This window comes from Aptenodytes forsteri, unplaced genomic scaffold, assembly GCF_000699145.1.
Source record: "Aptenodytes forsteri isolate BGI_AS27 unplaced genomic scaffold, ASM69914v1 Scaffold100, whole genome shotgun sequence".
NCBI classification, from domain to species: domain Eukaryota; kingdom Metazoa; phylum Chordata; class Aves; order Sphenisciformes; family Spheniscidae; genus Aptenodytes; species Aptenodytes forsteri.
In genome coordinates this window covers 1,796,665-1,811,489 of record NW_008796216.1, presented here as the reverse complement: position 1 = coordinate 1,811,489, position 14,825 = coordinate 1,796,665, and the positions used below count along the sequence as shown (strand labels likewise).

At 35.1% G+C, this 14,825-nt stretch overlaps 1 protein-coding gene across 1 annotated transcript in view; it reads left to right on the top strand.

Moving 5' to 3' along the window:
• The window catches only part of MCPH1 (microcephalin 1), a 142,740-nt gene that overhangs the window by 38,211 nt on the left and 89,704 nt on the right, over positions 1 to 14,825 (top strand). Inside the window, exons 10-12 of the mRNA XM_019474453.1 lie at positions 734 to 771; positions 3,905 to 4,067; positions 11,586 to 11,663. Of these exons, the coding sequence (XP_019329998.1) occupies positions 734 to 771; positions 3,905 to 4,067; positions 11,586 to 11,663 (279 nt within the window). The remainder of the gene's footprint in view (positions 1 to 733; positions 772 to 3,904; positions 4,068 to 11,585; positions 11,664 to 14,825) is intronic.

Genomic DNA, 14,825 nt, shown 5'->3' with positions numbered 1-14,825 from the left:
GGCAAACACTCCTACTTTGCACATAAGCTACGGAGGGTATTGCAGGGGAAGGAAGGGTGCTTTTTAAGGTGTCTCAGAATTGCTGGTCTGATTGCTGTACTCTTTGAGTATACCTTGTGTGTTATATTACTCGGACAGCTTTTCACTAGACAGGATTTAAGAGTGTAAGAATGTTTACTTAAAAACCTGGACTTAAAACACTGAAGTTGTGCCCCCTCAAAAAAGCTACACTATCAAAATAAAATTATTAAAATTATACTTTACAATAAATATGTAAATTGTTTCTGCAGCATCTCAGCCAGTTTCTGCCTTTCTTTTGGAAGAAACTGGAGTAATTTTAAACTACAGGTTTTCTTTGTTGAAGGTAAGCTGCTTTTTCCTTTCCACCTGATCAGAAGGAAAAGGCAGAAGACAAATACTATGCTTTTTTCTGTGGCATCCCAGGCTGGAAATCCTTTGCTTTTTGTTTTTACTAATGGAAACTTGCATTCCTGTCTTCTGCTGTATTGGATGCTTTGATACCAGACATGATGAAGGGTTTTCCTTCATTCCTTGTCCTCAAAATTTAATATTTCTAGTATATATGTTAATTAGTACAGCCTCTTCCCCAGGTGATACTGTAATTATGAAGTAGTTTAGTCCTTTTAATGGAACAGTTTCTAAGTTAAGGTTTTTTTCAAAGGGGAAATCTTTTCAGATTTTTGATGTTTTCTTGTCTCTTTCACATCTCTAGCCAACAAGGACACTAGTTATGACGAGTATGTCTTCTGAGTAAGTATTAAACATTTTGACTCTTTAGTCAGCACACCATTTAAACTTGAATGTTGATAATCTTTTTATGCCTATAGGGGCATAAATGGCCATACATGGGCTGTATGTGCCGTATGTTAAAATACTTTATTTCATTCTGTATTCTAGCTAGCAACGACATATACATGTATGTATGTGTGTCTATATACAGTGTGTGTGTATGTTTGTGTTGCTGTGGTGCAGACTGAAGTAGTTGTTCCATAGGTGAGCTCAACAGGGTTTCAGAGCAATGAAACTAAAATCTTAAGCAAGTTTTGAATTTTTCTGAAGGAAGCATAAAAAGGAATTTTATGTAGTAAATGGTTCAGACTTTCAGCCCAAGACTTAGCTTTTCCCCCATACATTTTAATTATTTCTATTTAATAAATCATAGTCTGAAACATCAGTTCAAAATGTTTTCTTTCATATAAATAGTTGCTGAAGAAATACCAGTTGTAGGCTTTTTAGCCACTTAGTTTCAAAACATTAGAAGCAGCTGCCACTGCATATTTTGGGGGAGAGTTAATAATTTTCTGGCATGGTCTTATCGTTCTCTTAAAAGTCTTACAGCATAAAGAACATCCAACAAAAACACAGTTCCATATTTTATACTACACTTGCTTACAGTTTTTTTAATTCTTTTTCAAAACTAAGGATATTTCTACTACCCATAAATCTGTTTCAGGTTTGAAGTAATTATATCTTGACAGTTACATAGATACAAATACTCAGAAACAGCACTTAGTGGCTATCTTTTAGAAGCATTTTGTAAATGGTTGTCAATAGCTATTAACAAGTATACTAATATATGTCAGAAACATAAAATGGAATTAATACTTTTCTTGTATTTAATGTGACTGGATGCTAGTAACACCAAGACTGTAAAATGCACTTCGCAAGTCATGCAATACAGGATCACTGTGGGGGAGGTAGAGATAATAGCTACAGTGCAGATAGGAGTAGTGGAAAACAGAGGCAGTGATCTGCCTAGAAGAGAACAAATCCTGGCAGAGCTGCGGAAAAAGTTCTTTTGTTGAAAGAGGTCATTAATATATTATTTCTTTAATGTTGCTTTTATGTTGATTTTTCCCACTAGCCAATTACTATTTCATTAAATAAAAATGTCTGGTGATAACAATTGCTTTTCTTCAGAACTTCTTCATTGAGATCGTGCTTTTGGCTGTCTACAGTTGTAGGCATTTATCAACCTGTAAATGGGTGAAGGGAAAAGGACTGCTTCTGAAAGAACTGAAGAACAGAAAACAGTCCTCCAAAGTGTACAACTCAATGGCCAAAAGCCAATTCTACTACCCAGTAGCTACAGCCTCAAAAGTGGTTCATTAGAATTTAAATTTAAAGATCATGAGTTCAGTGGTTTTATGGCATTGGGTTTTGAGATTATATTAAATGCTGCTCGCTGATTCACTGCCAGCAGCTACACGTTTTTCTGAATCACAAATTTTGTGATTGTCACAGATCAGTGAAATTTTGCTGTAAATTTGCATCTGTCAGTTTTTGCAGCTGACTGAAGTATAAACTAGTGAGTTTTCACTGTAATTTATAAGATATCTTAGATTCAATTCTTGGACAACAGGACTTTTCCCTCACATTGTAAGGAATTTTAGGTAGACACAAGAAAGAAGAAAAGCTTCAGGTAGAGCATGGAAATGCATCCCCTGAGCATGGAGTCTAGGCAGGGCCAGCCCCTGTGGGTTGCAGTGTTGCAAAAACATTCCCTTGTAGGCTATGTCAAGTTAAAACTCATCAAATGAAAAGGGAATAGTAAATATTCCAGTACCATTCAAGGCAATATAGCCAAGGCCAGAATTCATACTAACCAGTGTCTGGAGTGAGGCAGTTAAGTCAGTGGTTTGATTTTTTTTTTTTTAATTATCTTTTTTTAAGTGTCTCCACATAAAATATCACCTTTTGACTTAAGTGTGACGTTAATTTGCTACATTGTTTGCTGTTACTATTCATCTATTTGTTTGAAACTTCTTAAAAAAATAGATTGTTGCATTTTCTGTGAAGAATTTTTTGCAGGTTATGTTAGAGTTCCTCTAAGAAGTGTCTGCTTTAGCTGGGGTATTTGGAGAGCTTTAACCGAGTTACTTTCTGTGGAGTGAAATGTAGTGAGAATGAAAGTAACCCTAGAGACTTCTGGGGATGTTCTGAGTGTGCTTGCATTATGTCAGTGATTAACTTCAATACCTGAGAAGATCACCATTGTGATAGATGCGCCTGTGTTCAAGGTTGTGCTTAACTGTTTTATCTTGCGTAGCATGCTGTGGACATTTCCAAGTCAACTGAGGGAGCAGAGAGGGCACTGGAACTGGGCTTTCATTTACAGATATTTAATGATCATTTGTAATAATGATTTATAATAATAAACATTAATAAGAACAGTAAATTGTTCTCATGCAACAGCTTTTCTCTAGTGATACCAAGATTTCACTGTTCTTACAATTATATATTTGTGGGCTTCAGTGTAGCTATGTAGAGAACTCAAATTAGAATTCCAGTTATAGGTAGCAATTCTGGATTTTATATTTAATTATAATTGTATTTAAGGATAAGAGAATTTTTAATTGAAATATTGGCTCGTATGTATAGGTAGCAAGCCAGAACTTTAGGACTTTCAGACACAGCATTTTATTCAGATGCTGAAAATCTGGTGCTTCCTAATGAAAACCTCTTAAGAGTGCTGTGTCTAAATGTTTACATTTCCTGGTAATACTTTTCTGATAGTACTACAAAAGCAACAAAGAATTAGGCTCTGTTGTACTAGGCATTGTACACAAACAATATGTTAGATAATTCCTGACTCAAAAGCTTCTATTTAAACAGACAAGATAGATGTTGGGGACAAAAGAGCTTTGATGTGCAAGTAGATATGATTGTGTGATGACAGAAAAGGGTCTGTTTGGACTCTGTGGGAAGGCTAATGAATTCAGAGCTAGCAAATGGGTAGAGGCTCAGTGAGAAAAGGATAAGAAATGATTAGGGAGGAAAGAAGTGAGATGAATTTGAGTTAATTTGTGTTGTGTGTATATGCTTCTATAATTCTGCATAGCCATTCAACATTGTATGGTTTTTTTCCTTTTCTTCTTTTTAGGAAACAAAATATAGTAATTCAGGTGGTGAATAAACTTGGAGACTTTTTGTTCTCAGATGATGTATGTGAAACAACAAGTCATGTAGTTATAGGGAGTCCTCGTCGTACCTTGAATGTTATGCTGGGAATTGCTCGTGGGTGTTGGATTGTTTCTTATGAATGGGTAAGAAATATTTTTAAATTTTACTACAGAATAAGTTAGTATTTTGTATAGCTGAAATATCAACCATATAACAATGTTTGTGTCCATGCTATGTACAGTGGTGCAATATTCAGATATTCAGGCTTACCTGGAGTTAGCTCAATTAGAGGAAACTTGCCTGTGTGAAGCTCTGTTACCATGACTTAGTCTTTCAGTACTTCATCTAACCAAAGTATTCCTGTATTGTACCTCAGTATGTATTTTAGAAATGCCTGAAGTCTTATCTCACGGATGAGAAACTCATGTCACAGGCATTATTTTTGGACAGATTGAAGCCTAAACAAACCATTTCTGCTCAACATTAGCCAAGTCACATTATTCAGATTGAATTTTTTATATACTGATTTAGTATACTGCTGTGTTCCGAAACATGTATTGTGTTCAGCATTGTAAAAATGAAGGGGAATTGTTAGATATTTTGCTGCATAGTGGGAAAACTGTAAAATAGAAAAAAAAAAATAAGGAAAGCTATTTGTAGATGAGTAGTTTGGAGACTTTGTAATTCATAGAAATGGTTCCCAGACATCCAGATCAAATAATCACTGTATATCTTCAAAATTTCTTGTGGACTACCACATAAAGTTACCAGACTGTTACTGTAAAGACAAGATAATAATGAATTGCTGTACTGGGTCCAGCTGGGATGGAGTTAATTTTCTTCATCGTAGCCTGTATGGTGCTTTGTTTTGGACTGGTGACCAAAACGGTGGTGATAACCCACCAGCGTTTTAGCTATTGTTCAACAGTGCTTACACAGCGTCAAGGTGTTCTCTGTTTTTCAGTCAGCGCCCCCCAGCAAGTAGGCTGGGGGTGCACAGGAAGTTGGGAGGGGACTCAGCTGGGACAGCTGACTCCAACTGATGAAAGAGTTTTTCCATATCATATGACATCATGCTCAGCTGTAAAACAGGGAGGGGTTTTTCCAAAGCAGCCATTGCTTGGAGACTGGCTGGGTATCAATCTGCTGATGGGAATAATTACTTTTACATCATTTGGGGCCCCCAGCAAGTAGGCTGGGGGTGCACAGGAAGTTGGGAGGGGACTCAGCTGGGACAGCTGACTCCAACTGATGAAAGAGTTTTTCCATATCATATGACATCATGCTCAGCTGTAAAACAGGGAGGGGTTTTTCCAAAGCAGCCATTGCTTGGAGACTGACTGCTGATGGGAATAATTACTTTTACATCATTTGGGGTTTTTCTAACTTTTTTTTTCCCTTCACTTATTAACTGTCTTTATCTTAACCCACAAGGTGGGTTTTTTTCCTTGCTTTCACCCTTCCAGTTCTCTCCTCCATCCTGCTGGGGCGGGGAGTGAGTAGTGACCGGGTGAGGAGCTTACCTGTCAGCCCGGGCTTAAACTACCTCAATTGCTCACTGTGATAATAGAGATTAACCACTCAATCTGACATTGCAGATGACATTTTTTCAGCTTTCCTCATGTTTCCAGAGCTATAAAATATAGCTGTTGGAATTTATATGGAAATAGCTCTTCATCTTATACAGAAAAGGGTTGTAGAATAACTTTAAATTTCTTGGTTTCCTTTTTCTTATAAATACTTTAAAATTTAGTTGTTGGGCTGAAAACAAAATAAACTCCTGTTGCCTTTTTGTTTTCAAGATGTCTGGCACTTACCAGTGTGAAACTTGTCCTACATGATATACATGTAGTTATCTGAAGAAGCTGTTGTGGTATACTTTGGAGTTTTCAGAAGTTCTTGGCGATTAATTTCCCTTGGAAAAAAGGGGTTTCCATCTTTGGTCACCTTAATGATCCAGTAATGTGCCTTTGGCAAAAAAGACCAATAGCATCCTTGGCTGCATTAAAAGGAACATATTTGAGCGGGGGGTTTGAACAAGACAGTCTCCACAGGTCCATTCTGGCCTCAACTATTACATGATTCTATGCGTCTATGAATGAAATACATTGAAATATCTGTCCCACACTTGGCTTTGTATGGAGTTTTAAACAAGTAACAACATATTTGCTGTAAGTTACTTTCTCATAACAGGGTCGACAAAGATGAAAGCTGTGTATTTCCTTGAGAAAAAGCTTCAAATAACTACTAAAATAGCTAAAGATGTAGATAACTACTACAAAACTCCACTAAAATAGTTTCCTATCTTTGTACATAAGGCAGTATTTGGACGATCGGTATTCTGGCAATTGCTGTCCTGGAATTTCATTGCCCATTTTATGCACTGCGCTTCTATGAACCAATCCATGGTGAAAATATCAACACATGCTCTTCATAGACCAGTATTGACTAGTAGCAATGCCAAATTTTCTCCTGCTGCCTTACAGTCTATCTTCTAGACTCATCACAGGATCATCCATATCCCTCATATAATACCAATAAGTTAAATGGAATTGTTCCAAGGATTAGTTTGTTCCTGTAAGTATTACTGGATCAAATGCTGAAGCTGTCTTCGCTCATTTTATTGAGCTGCTATTCAGAAAAATTTCTAAAGTTACTAGGAAAGCCACATGAGAAGGAACTAGAGAAAAACTTCAGAATTCAGTTCTCCAAATCACAAGTTTGTTCAATCTATCTGCTTATCTGTGAATATTGCTATTTTTCATTTTCTTAGAACTGTGCTTAAATCTTTCACTGAGACCAGGTACAACTTTGTCCATAAATGTCTAATCCCTCAAGTAATTAAGTCCTTTATTTCACTGAAAGAAAATATTGCTTTGAACTTTAAAAAAAAAAAAATTTCTGGTTAAAGCTATGCATCTTATCACGTAAGAGCATTATTGTCTTATTTCTAATTGTGTCACTGGCATAATTTTGCCATCTTTTTACCCAAATTCATTAACTGAATACTTTAACTAGAGAAGAGAAAGCTGAAGTCTTACTTAACCATCATGAAGAATTCTGTAGAAAATTAGTCAGGAGAATTTCATTTAAGCAAAATAATCTTTTCCTTTTATTAATGCTACAATACTGAATCCTTTAAATGCCTTTCTGTAATGTAGTCAATCCTACCATAAGTACTTTCATTGGTAAAATACTTCAAATTGGATAATTAAAATAATCAATCAGTCTGGAGAAAACAGTAGTACCTTTTAAACAAGGTATTAATTTTGAGCAGTGATGATTGTCTTTTGGAAGATGTTTCTCAACGTTTTAGGAAGCTGAAATATTATTTACCTCTGCCTTTTGACTTATAACATGGAGAGATAATTTAGGCTGCAATACTTTTTTCTTCTTCTGAGAAAAACTTTAAATGATACTTTTAAAGATGGATGTTGGAGAAATATCAAATTTACCATTAGACATTTAATCTTCATAGCACTCCTTTTACATATTTCAAGATGAGTTATTTAAGTACAAATACCATATGATCATTCAGTGAGCTAGCTGGATGGGCAAGAGGCCTTAAATAATGACTAGTCAAACAGTGTGTTTTCAGACCCTTGAGAACCTGATGTTTGACATAAGTTTTCCTATATAGTGTGAATAAAAGAACATAGCTGATACAGATATGCAAAGGAGATCTTTGCACCAAGGCTAACCTTATAGCTGTATAACCTGGAGGACACTTGCTGGAGCTCCATGCCATACAGGTTGCCTGCTACTGAATTAGATAAAACAGTCCATACTTGAGGATGCAGTAACAGAAGATTGATCAACTTGATTCTAAAGCCCAAAGCCAAAGGAAAACTATGCTTTTCCCACTCTCCTCTTGCCTCCCTATTTCGTCCTTTCTTGGGTCCTCCATGACCAGCAAGAATGCATTCTACTAGAATCTGATACATTCTTAATATCTCAATGTTGTCAGCTGTATTTTCCTAACTTCTGATATTCCTATATCCAGCATTCATGCTTGATCCATACTGTACTGCTTTATCATTACATTTTAAGCTAAATCTTTTGTACCTGCGCATTTGAAAACTTCTAGATAGCTCTTTCTTCTCAATATAAACACTTTTATATTCTGAAGTATTTCAGCGTTTCTGAGTCCTTTTCCACATTCTTAGGAACTGTTGAATATGAAGATATTACTAACTTAACAAGAAAAAGTAGTTTACTCAAGAATAATATCGCAAATCATAACTTGTTTTTGTCCTACATGAATTTGAAGCATATTTTTTAGTGTTTCTATGAAAATATACTAGCTGAAAATTTGTCTCTGCCAAAGTCAGAAGCAAACTTTCAGTGACTTAGAATGGAGAGCTCTTGCCTTTGTGTTCATGAAAACTGAATGTTTTAGTGAGCAGTGACCTAATTATTTACTGCAGGACCTGTTCATGAACTCTGTATCTATCTTCTTTTTATCTAGGAAAGTAGACATGATGCCTTTGTACTCAATTCCAGAACCATGATAGACAAGCATTAATACATCTTTTGTTAAGATAAACAAAATCCATTTCTAAACAAAATTCTGTAAATACTACAAGGACTGATAGAGGTTGTTACTGTAAAATTGGCCTGGAAAATGAAATGGGATTACTTAATCATAACTAATCTTTTGGGTTTATGTTTTAATCTATTTGGGTTGTTTGCCAGTTACTCTTGGTACAAACATCATTTTGGTACTATAAGGACATGATGTACACATTATACAGCATGGTACATCTGTTACTGCTCAAAATTATTTACAAAGAAATTATTTTCATGCAGCATGTCTTTTAGAATTGTATTAGAAGTTACAGTTTCCTTGGTTTGGTTAAAGTTGATTTATACTGTGATTAAAAGAGAAATGGCTTGGATTAACAAGTTTCTTTTATTTGCAATAAATATATACAGCTATAAGTATAAAGCTAACAGATTTCAATATTCTTATTGTAAATTTTAAGAAGTAACTGTAAAAAATATCCACAGGTACCACCTTAAAATTTGTAATTTAAAATCCTAAGTTGCAGTCTTAACTGTGTGTTTTTAAGAAGTTACTGTACTTTTCTTGGCTAAACACAGCAATGCATTATTACGTTTTGAGTATTTTTTTAAAGGTCATTGATTTATTAATGTGCTTAACTCATTTTTAGGTTTGGTATTATATAATATCTATAGAAATTATTTTCTTTTTTTGTACGGCTGTTGCATTTTCAAATATTTGGTTGTGCGTTTTCTAAAAGTAAACATAATATTCTTTGGATTTTTTTTAATAAAGTTCAACAATAAGTTTGAAGATGTGTTGCTTTTCATTATCAACAAAAAAATCACTGTTCACTTCCAATACCCTGCAAAATTGGACATCTCCCCTCCCCTCACAAGTAAAATACCACTTGCCACATCACGCAAAGCACCAGCTTTTGTAGCCGTTCATAGAAGAGGTTGCTGGTTCCCCTGAGAGTCGTCAAGCATAAACTACTTTGGACTAAAGACTACAGAACTTGTTTTTGATAACAAAATTAGTTTCTAAATTCAGTTTGCAATTTACTTCTTGTAGCAACAGATTTGGGGCAAAAGAGCCCTTTACAGAAAGTTATTTTCCTACATACAATTAGGCCATTTTATAAGATTTACATTACTAGTTTATAATCAATCTGTTCAGCTTAGAATCTTGTTTAGTTAGTGAGCTGTAACACTGTGAAGGATAACTTTATCATGCTTGATATCTATTATGCCAACTTTTGTCTCAGGGGAACATCTCATAGCACTGCTTCCCAAATTTTATGAGGTAAAGTTTTATAACTTAAATTAAAACTAATAATATATGGATTTGTATGGCATCTTCCAAAAGAATAAAAAAATACAGAATATTTCAGTTAATTGTGAATCAAGCATGGGAATAATTTCACGCACTGATGAAATTCAGCTTGTTCTAAGGTGAATAATGACAACAGTTTAATGGTGCATGGCTGTGCTAACAGTAAGAAACAGACATCATTATTTGAAATGGCTAGAGAACTATTTAGGGAAATTGTGACTGCCAGAGGTAGAATTATCCTAAACAAGGGGATTTACTTTCTAATAAATTCCATATATCCCATTTTGGGGGTATATGTACACTTCTTGTTCACTTAATAACTACCTGTTGCTGTAGGAGCAGCAGGGTATTGGGGAGTTGCTGTGGTTTTTAAGGTTGCGTGTATGAATCGTGCTGTCTCTCACTAGTGGGTAACAATGCTTTTTGTGACTTGTATTTAAGGTGTGCCAAATGGCAACTACAGGAAGCATGTTGCAAAGCTCAAAGATCTGTAAAGGGGAAAGCTGTTGAATTGTGTGACAGTGGACAAACTTGGCAAAGAACATACCAGTCTTTTACCTGTATGAGAAGCTTTATGGCTCAGCTCACAGTGATGAAGCCAATGAGGAAAATTAACTCCTCTTCCATCAGAATGTGCTTCAGAATTTAGACTATCTAGAAATCAGTAGGAAAAAGCCCTTTATACTACTCAAGGGCAGAGCCATGGTAGGAACTTCAGTCTTTTTCCATTTTCCCATAAAGACGACGCTTTTACCGCTGGAGGGATAGTCTGTGAACACTCTTTGTGAGGCTTTTAATATTACAGTCTACCAGCTGCAACTTACAATGATAAATTGTTTTGAAGAATGGTTTAGAAAATCAACCCAGGAAAAATGCTGGATGGAGTAGTTTTGGGAAAGTTTTACCAAAAAAAAAAAAATTAAAAATGGTGTATTTCAGAAACTGAAAATATAACCATTTCAAGTAGGGTTTTTTTCTGTTAACCATTTTGTGATGGCTCTGATGGGAACAGAAGCCTGAAAGTAGTCCAAAGTGTTAGGATTGCTAGTCTCCAAGCATCATATTGATCCAGCATTTCAGACCTCAGTTGAACACAAATGATTGTGTATTTTCCAGGCAGTCAGTACTCCGCATTGTTAGCAACCTTTTTTTATGCTCTAGAATGTGACGTTCGTAGAGAAGGATACTGAAGAGAATGAAACTGAGCTTTTCTTCTTTGCAGGCTGATGTATATAATCCACATTACATATATAAAATAGTTGCATAATCCCTGTCAGTAGTAGGGGCTGATACTGGTCCAATATTGTTTAACATCTTCATTTATGATCTGGACGATGGGTAAGGGTGCACCCTCAGCAAGTTTGCCGATGTTACAAAACTGTGAGGAGTGTTTGATACACCAGATGGGTGTTCCCATTCAGAGGGACCTTGACAAGGCTGGAGAAATGGGCCAGCAGGAACCTCATGAAGTTCAATGATTAACTGAACCAAGAGAACAGAACTGATATGACTTCCCTTTTCAAATCTTTACTCTAATTTTATATATTGTGATGCAAAAAGTTGACTTTTTCTAATATCCTCACAAGGTTTTAAAATTTAATGTAGCTATCCATAGAAATATGATTTTGGTATTTTAATGGTTTGTTTCAGTTGTAAAATTTGTATCTTTCTGATTGCTTGATTTTTCAGCGAATCATTTGGTTTGGGTAATGAAATATCAAACCGCAATATTGCAACTGCACTGTTACTTCTAATTACACATTCAAAGAGTTTGCTATTTTAGAAATTGTAAGAGTTCTACTTACCGCTTAATTTATTTTAGGTTCTGTGGTCTTTGGAATTGGGCCATTGGATCTCAGAGGAACCATATGAGCTTTCATCCAACTTCCCTGCAGCTCCTGTAAGTTTAATGGCCCTATAAGCTTGTGAACTCTCTTTTGTTTATCTGGAAAATGATTGGTCCTCTAAATAGGTTTTGTGAACAAGAAGGCCTACTAGAAAAAATATTTTTTTAAAGTAAATACTGTAAGGAGTTATTTTCTCCTTCATCCACTACTTTTTGAAGTGTGTGCAAAAACTTTGGTATGCATGGAAAATGCAAGAAATTGATTCACCAATTAACATCTGAATAAATTAGCTTCTTATTTAAGTATAAATGTCCTTTAATTTATTTGTGGCATATTTTATTTCTATCTGTGCTTGTATATAAACTGGAGAGGCATGTTATCGCCTAACGGAAAGATTATTCAGGTCATGGACTAAATATTTTCAGTCCAGAAATGACTTTGGCAATGGAAAATTACTGTGGGCTCCTAAAACTACCAAGTAGGTAAAATGAAGCATTTTTCCTGCCTTTAATGATCATTCTCAAGTACTGAATTGTGAACTAGTGCAAAAGTGTGTATGTGGGGGCATGATGTATCTGTGCAGACCCAAGTGTATCTGCACTCTGTGTTGTAACTGATTAAACAGTCATTTTATTTTGGTTTTAAAACAAGTAGAATTCTAGAAGGTTACTAGTCAATCACTCTAACAGTTTTGCCAAAAAAGGTTTCACAATTTCTCTTATATTGTAGCAGCTAGTTAAATATATCATACAGGTGTTGAAGAAAGAACGTTTAATGGGGTTTGAACTTTATTTTTACTATAATATTATTAACTGTTAAGAACTTATTTTTAACATTCTTTCTAAATCTATAATTTATGTAAATTTAAATGTTCGAGATTAAGACTTTATCGTAAGTTGTAGTTGTATGTTGTCAAAGTGTATGGAAACTGTAAGTTATTCTGAAATAAGCCCAAAGAAATTAATCATCCGTTATAATGTAGTATTTTTTCTAAAAGGAGATTTTTTTTTTTTATATAGCAAACACATTAAGAATGGTAAAACAATGTGAAAAATAAGTAAGAAGCATGTTCTTTTTTTCCCCGCTTTTCTGCATTTGTACGAAAAAAAGAACACAGTACTTCAGATTAAGCTGGTTTGAGTTTTCTGTTTCTTCTCTCAACCTTGTTTAATAACCAAGTATGCCATCAGTAACAACTTACATGGCATTCTTTGGAAGTGATTCCTGCTGGGATTGTTTTTTAAACTGTTTACAGTTTTTATTCCTAAAGCAGAAGTGAGGGGGGCTTGAGAGATGGTGAGAAGATAAAATTGAGGGAGATTATGGTTGTGCTGAGAACCTGAGTCGCTTCTGTTTGCAGTGTGCTCCTCTTGCAGAGGAACAAAGTCAGTGTCCAAGGTGATATTTCCATCACCTTTCCAATCATTCCCTTCTTGAGTCATTCTGGTTTCTTAATGTAACAGATCTCTTATTTTTAAAAATACGATTATTACTTGATCAAGAATGGTGTTTACATTCCCGTTCTTTTCTTGTTATCTCTTCCGCTTCCTAAGAAGTATTTAGAAAAAATGGAAGTGCATTCTAGTTTTATATACCATTTATTTGATTAGAGGTAGGAATTAAAAGAAGGGGTTGTCTTGCTGTTATGTTTTAATTGTTTGTACCAAGTCCAAAGCAGTTGTTGCAGCCTTCTTTTTCCTATTATTGCATTCCTTCAGAAACGTCCTCCTCTCACTTAACTTTGGTGTTTGCAGTTTAAGCCATTGAATCTCATTTAGATTCTAGTTTTATATACCATTTATTTGATTAGAGGTAGGAATTAAAAGAAGGGGTTGTCTTGCTGTTATGTTTTAATTGTTTGTACCAAGTCCAAAGCAGTTGTTGCAGCCTTCTTTTTCCTATTATTGCATTCCTTCAGAAACGTCCTCCTCTCACTTAACTTTGGTGTTTGCAGTTTAAGCCATGCAATCTCATTTAGCTAAAATGTCATTTAAAAACATATTCACCCTAAAATTTTACATTCATGTTGATAAATTACTCCATTTTCCCCAAAAATGAAAGTCTCATTAAACAATTGATCCATTCAATGTCTACATCAATATCTTCGATCACTTTCCCGGAATAGTCATCAAAAAGCCTTAAGCTTTATAAAGACTTTTTTCCAGCAAATGAAAACCAGCCATGCAATATTTAATTATTCTTGTCATATAGCGTTTTCTTACTAAAATAATGAAGGTTAATGTAAACCAGAAGTTAGCACTATTTTCCTTTGCCAGGTTGAGCATTTATACTGTGCCAGATTCCATTGTGGTTTTTAAGAAGCATTTTATTTTTTTTTTGGTTATTGGGCTGGTTATGCTTACTATCTCAAATATTGGGAGTATTTTCTTTAGTTGTCTGATTAAATGCAGTGAAGCAGGAAATACAATAATCTAGACTCAGCATTTCTATTAAATTTCACAGAATCATAAAATATTTTAGATTAGAAGGGACCTTTCAAGGTTGTCTAGTTCAACACTGTGATCCAAGGGACTTGTCCAGTCCACCCTCATGGTAATAAATGAATAAATTAAAAAGAAAATCTGATTTCCCCAATTCCAACTTGTGTTTGCTGCCTCTTGTCCCCATCTCTTGTCCCACTGCAGTGCACCACCAAGAAGGGTCTGGCTCTGTCTTCTCTGTGTCTTCAATCAGGCAGTTGTAGACAGCAGTAAGGTCTCCCCTTCCCCTTCTCTTCTCCAGGCTGAAAAAGGCCAGCTCTTTCAGCCTCTCTTGGTATGTCATGTGTTTCTTGGTATGTCTAGCTCCTTTACTAGCTTGGTGGCCCTCTGCTAGACTTGCTCTTTAAGACATTTCTTGGAAATTCATGAAAGCAATTTTGTGAAGTATTTTTCTTTTAGTTTGGGATATGTTTATCCTTACAAGTTTGCTAGGAGAAACAATAAAATACTTGAACAGTAATCTTAAATACATTCAGATTTTTTTTATGCAACTCTTCAGATGATGACTGTTAATTTACATTCATTAGGTTTATTTAAAATCAGATCATGAAGTAATATTAGAAGTATTTTTTGTCTCTGCTACCCTTTAGTAATGCTGACACATTTTCAGTGAGGAATGGTGGTGGTGTGAGTGGTGGGGTACTCTGACGGCAGCTTTAATGACTGTCAGTATGAAATGAAGAGTTGTCCTGATTTTGGCTGGGATAGAGTTAA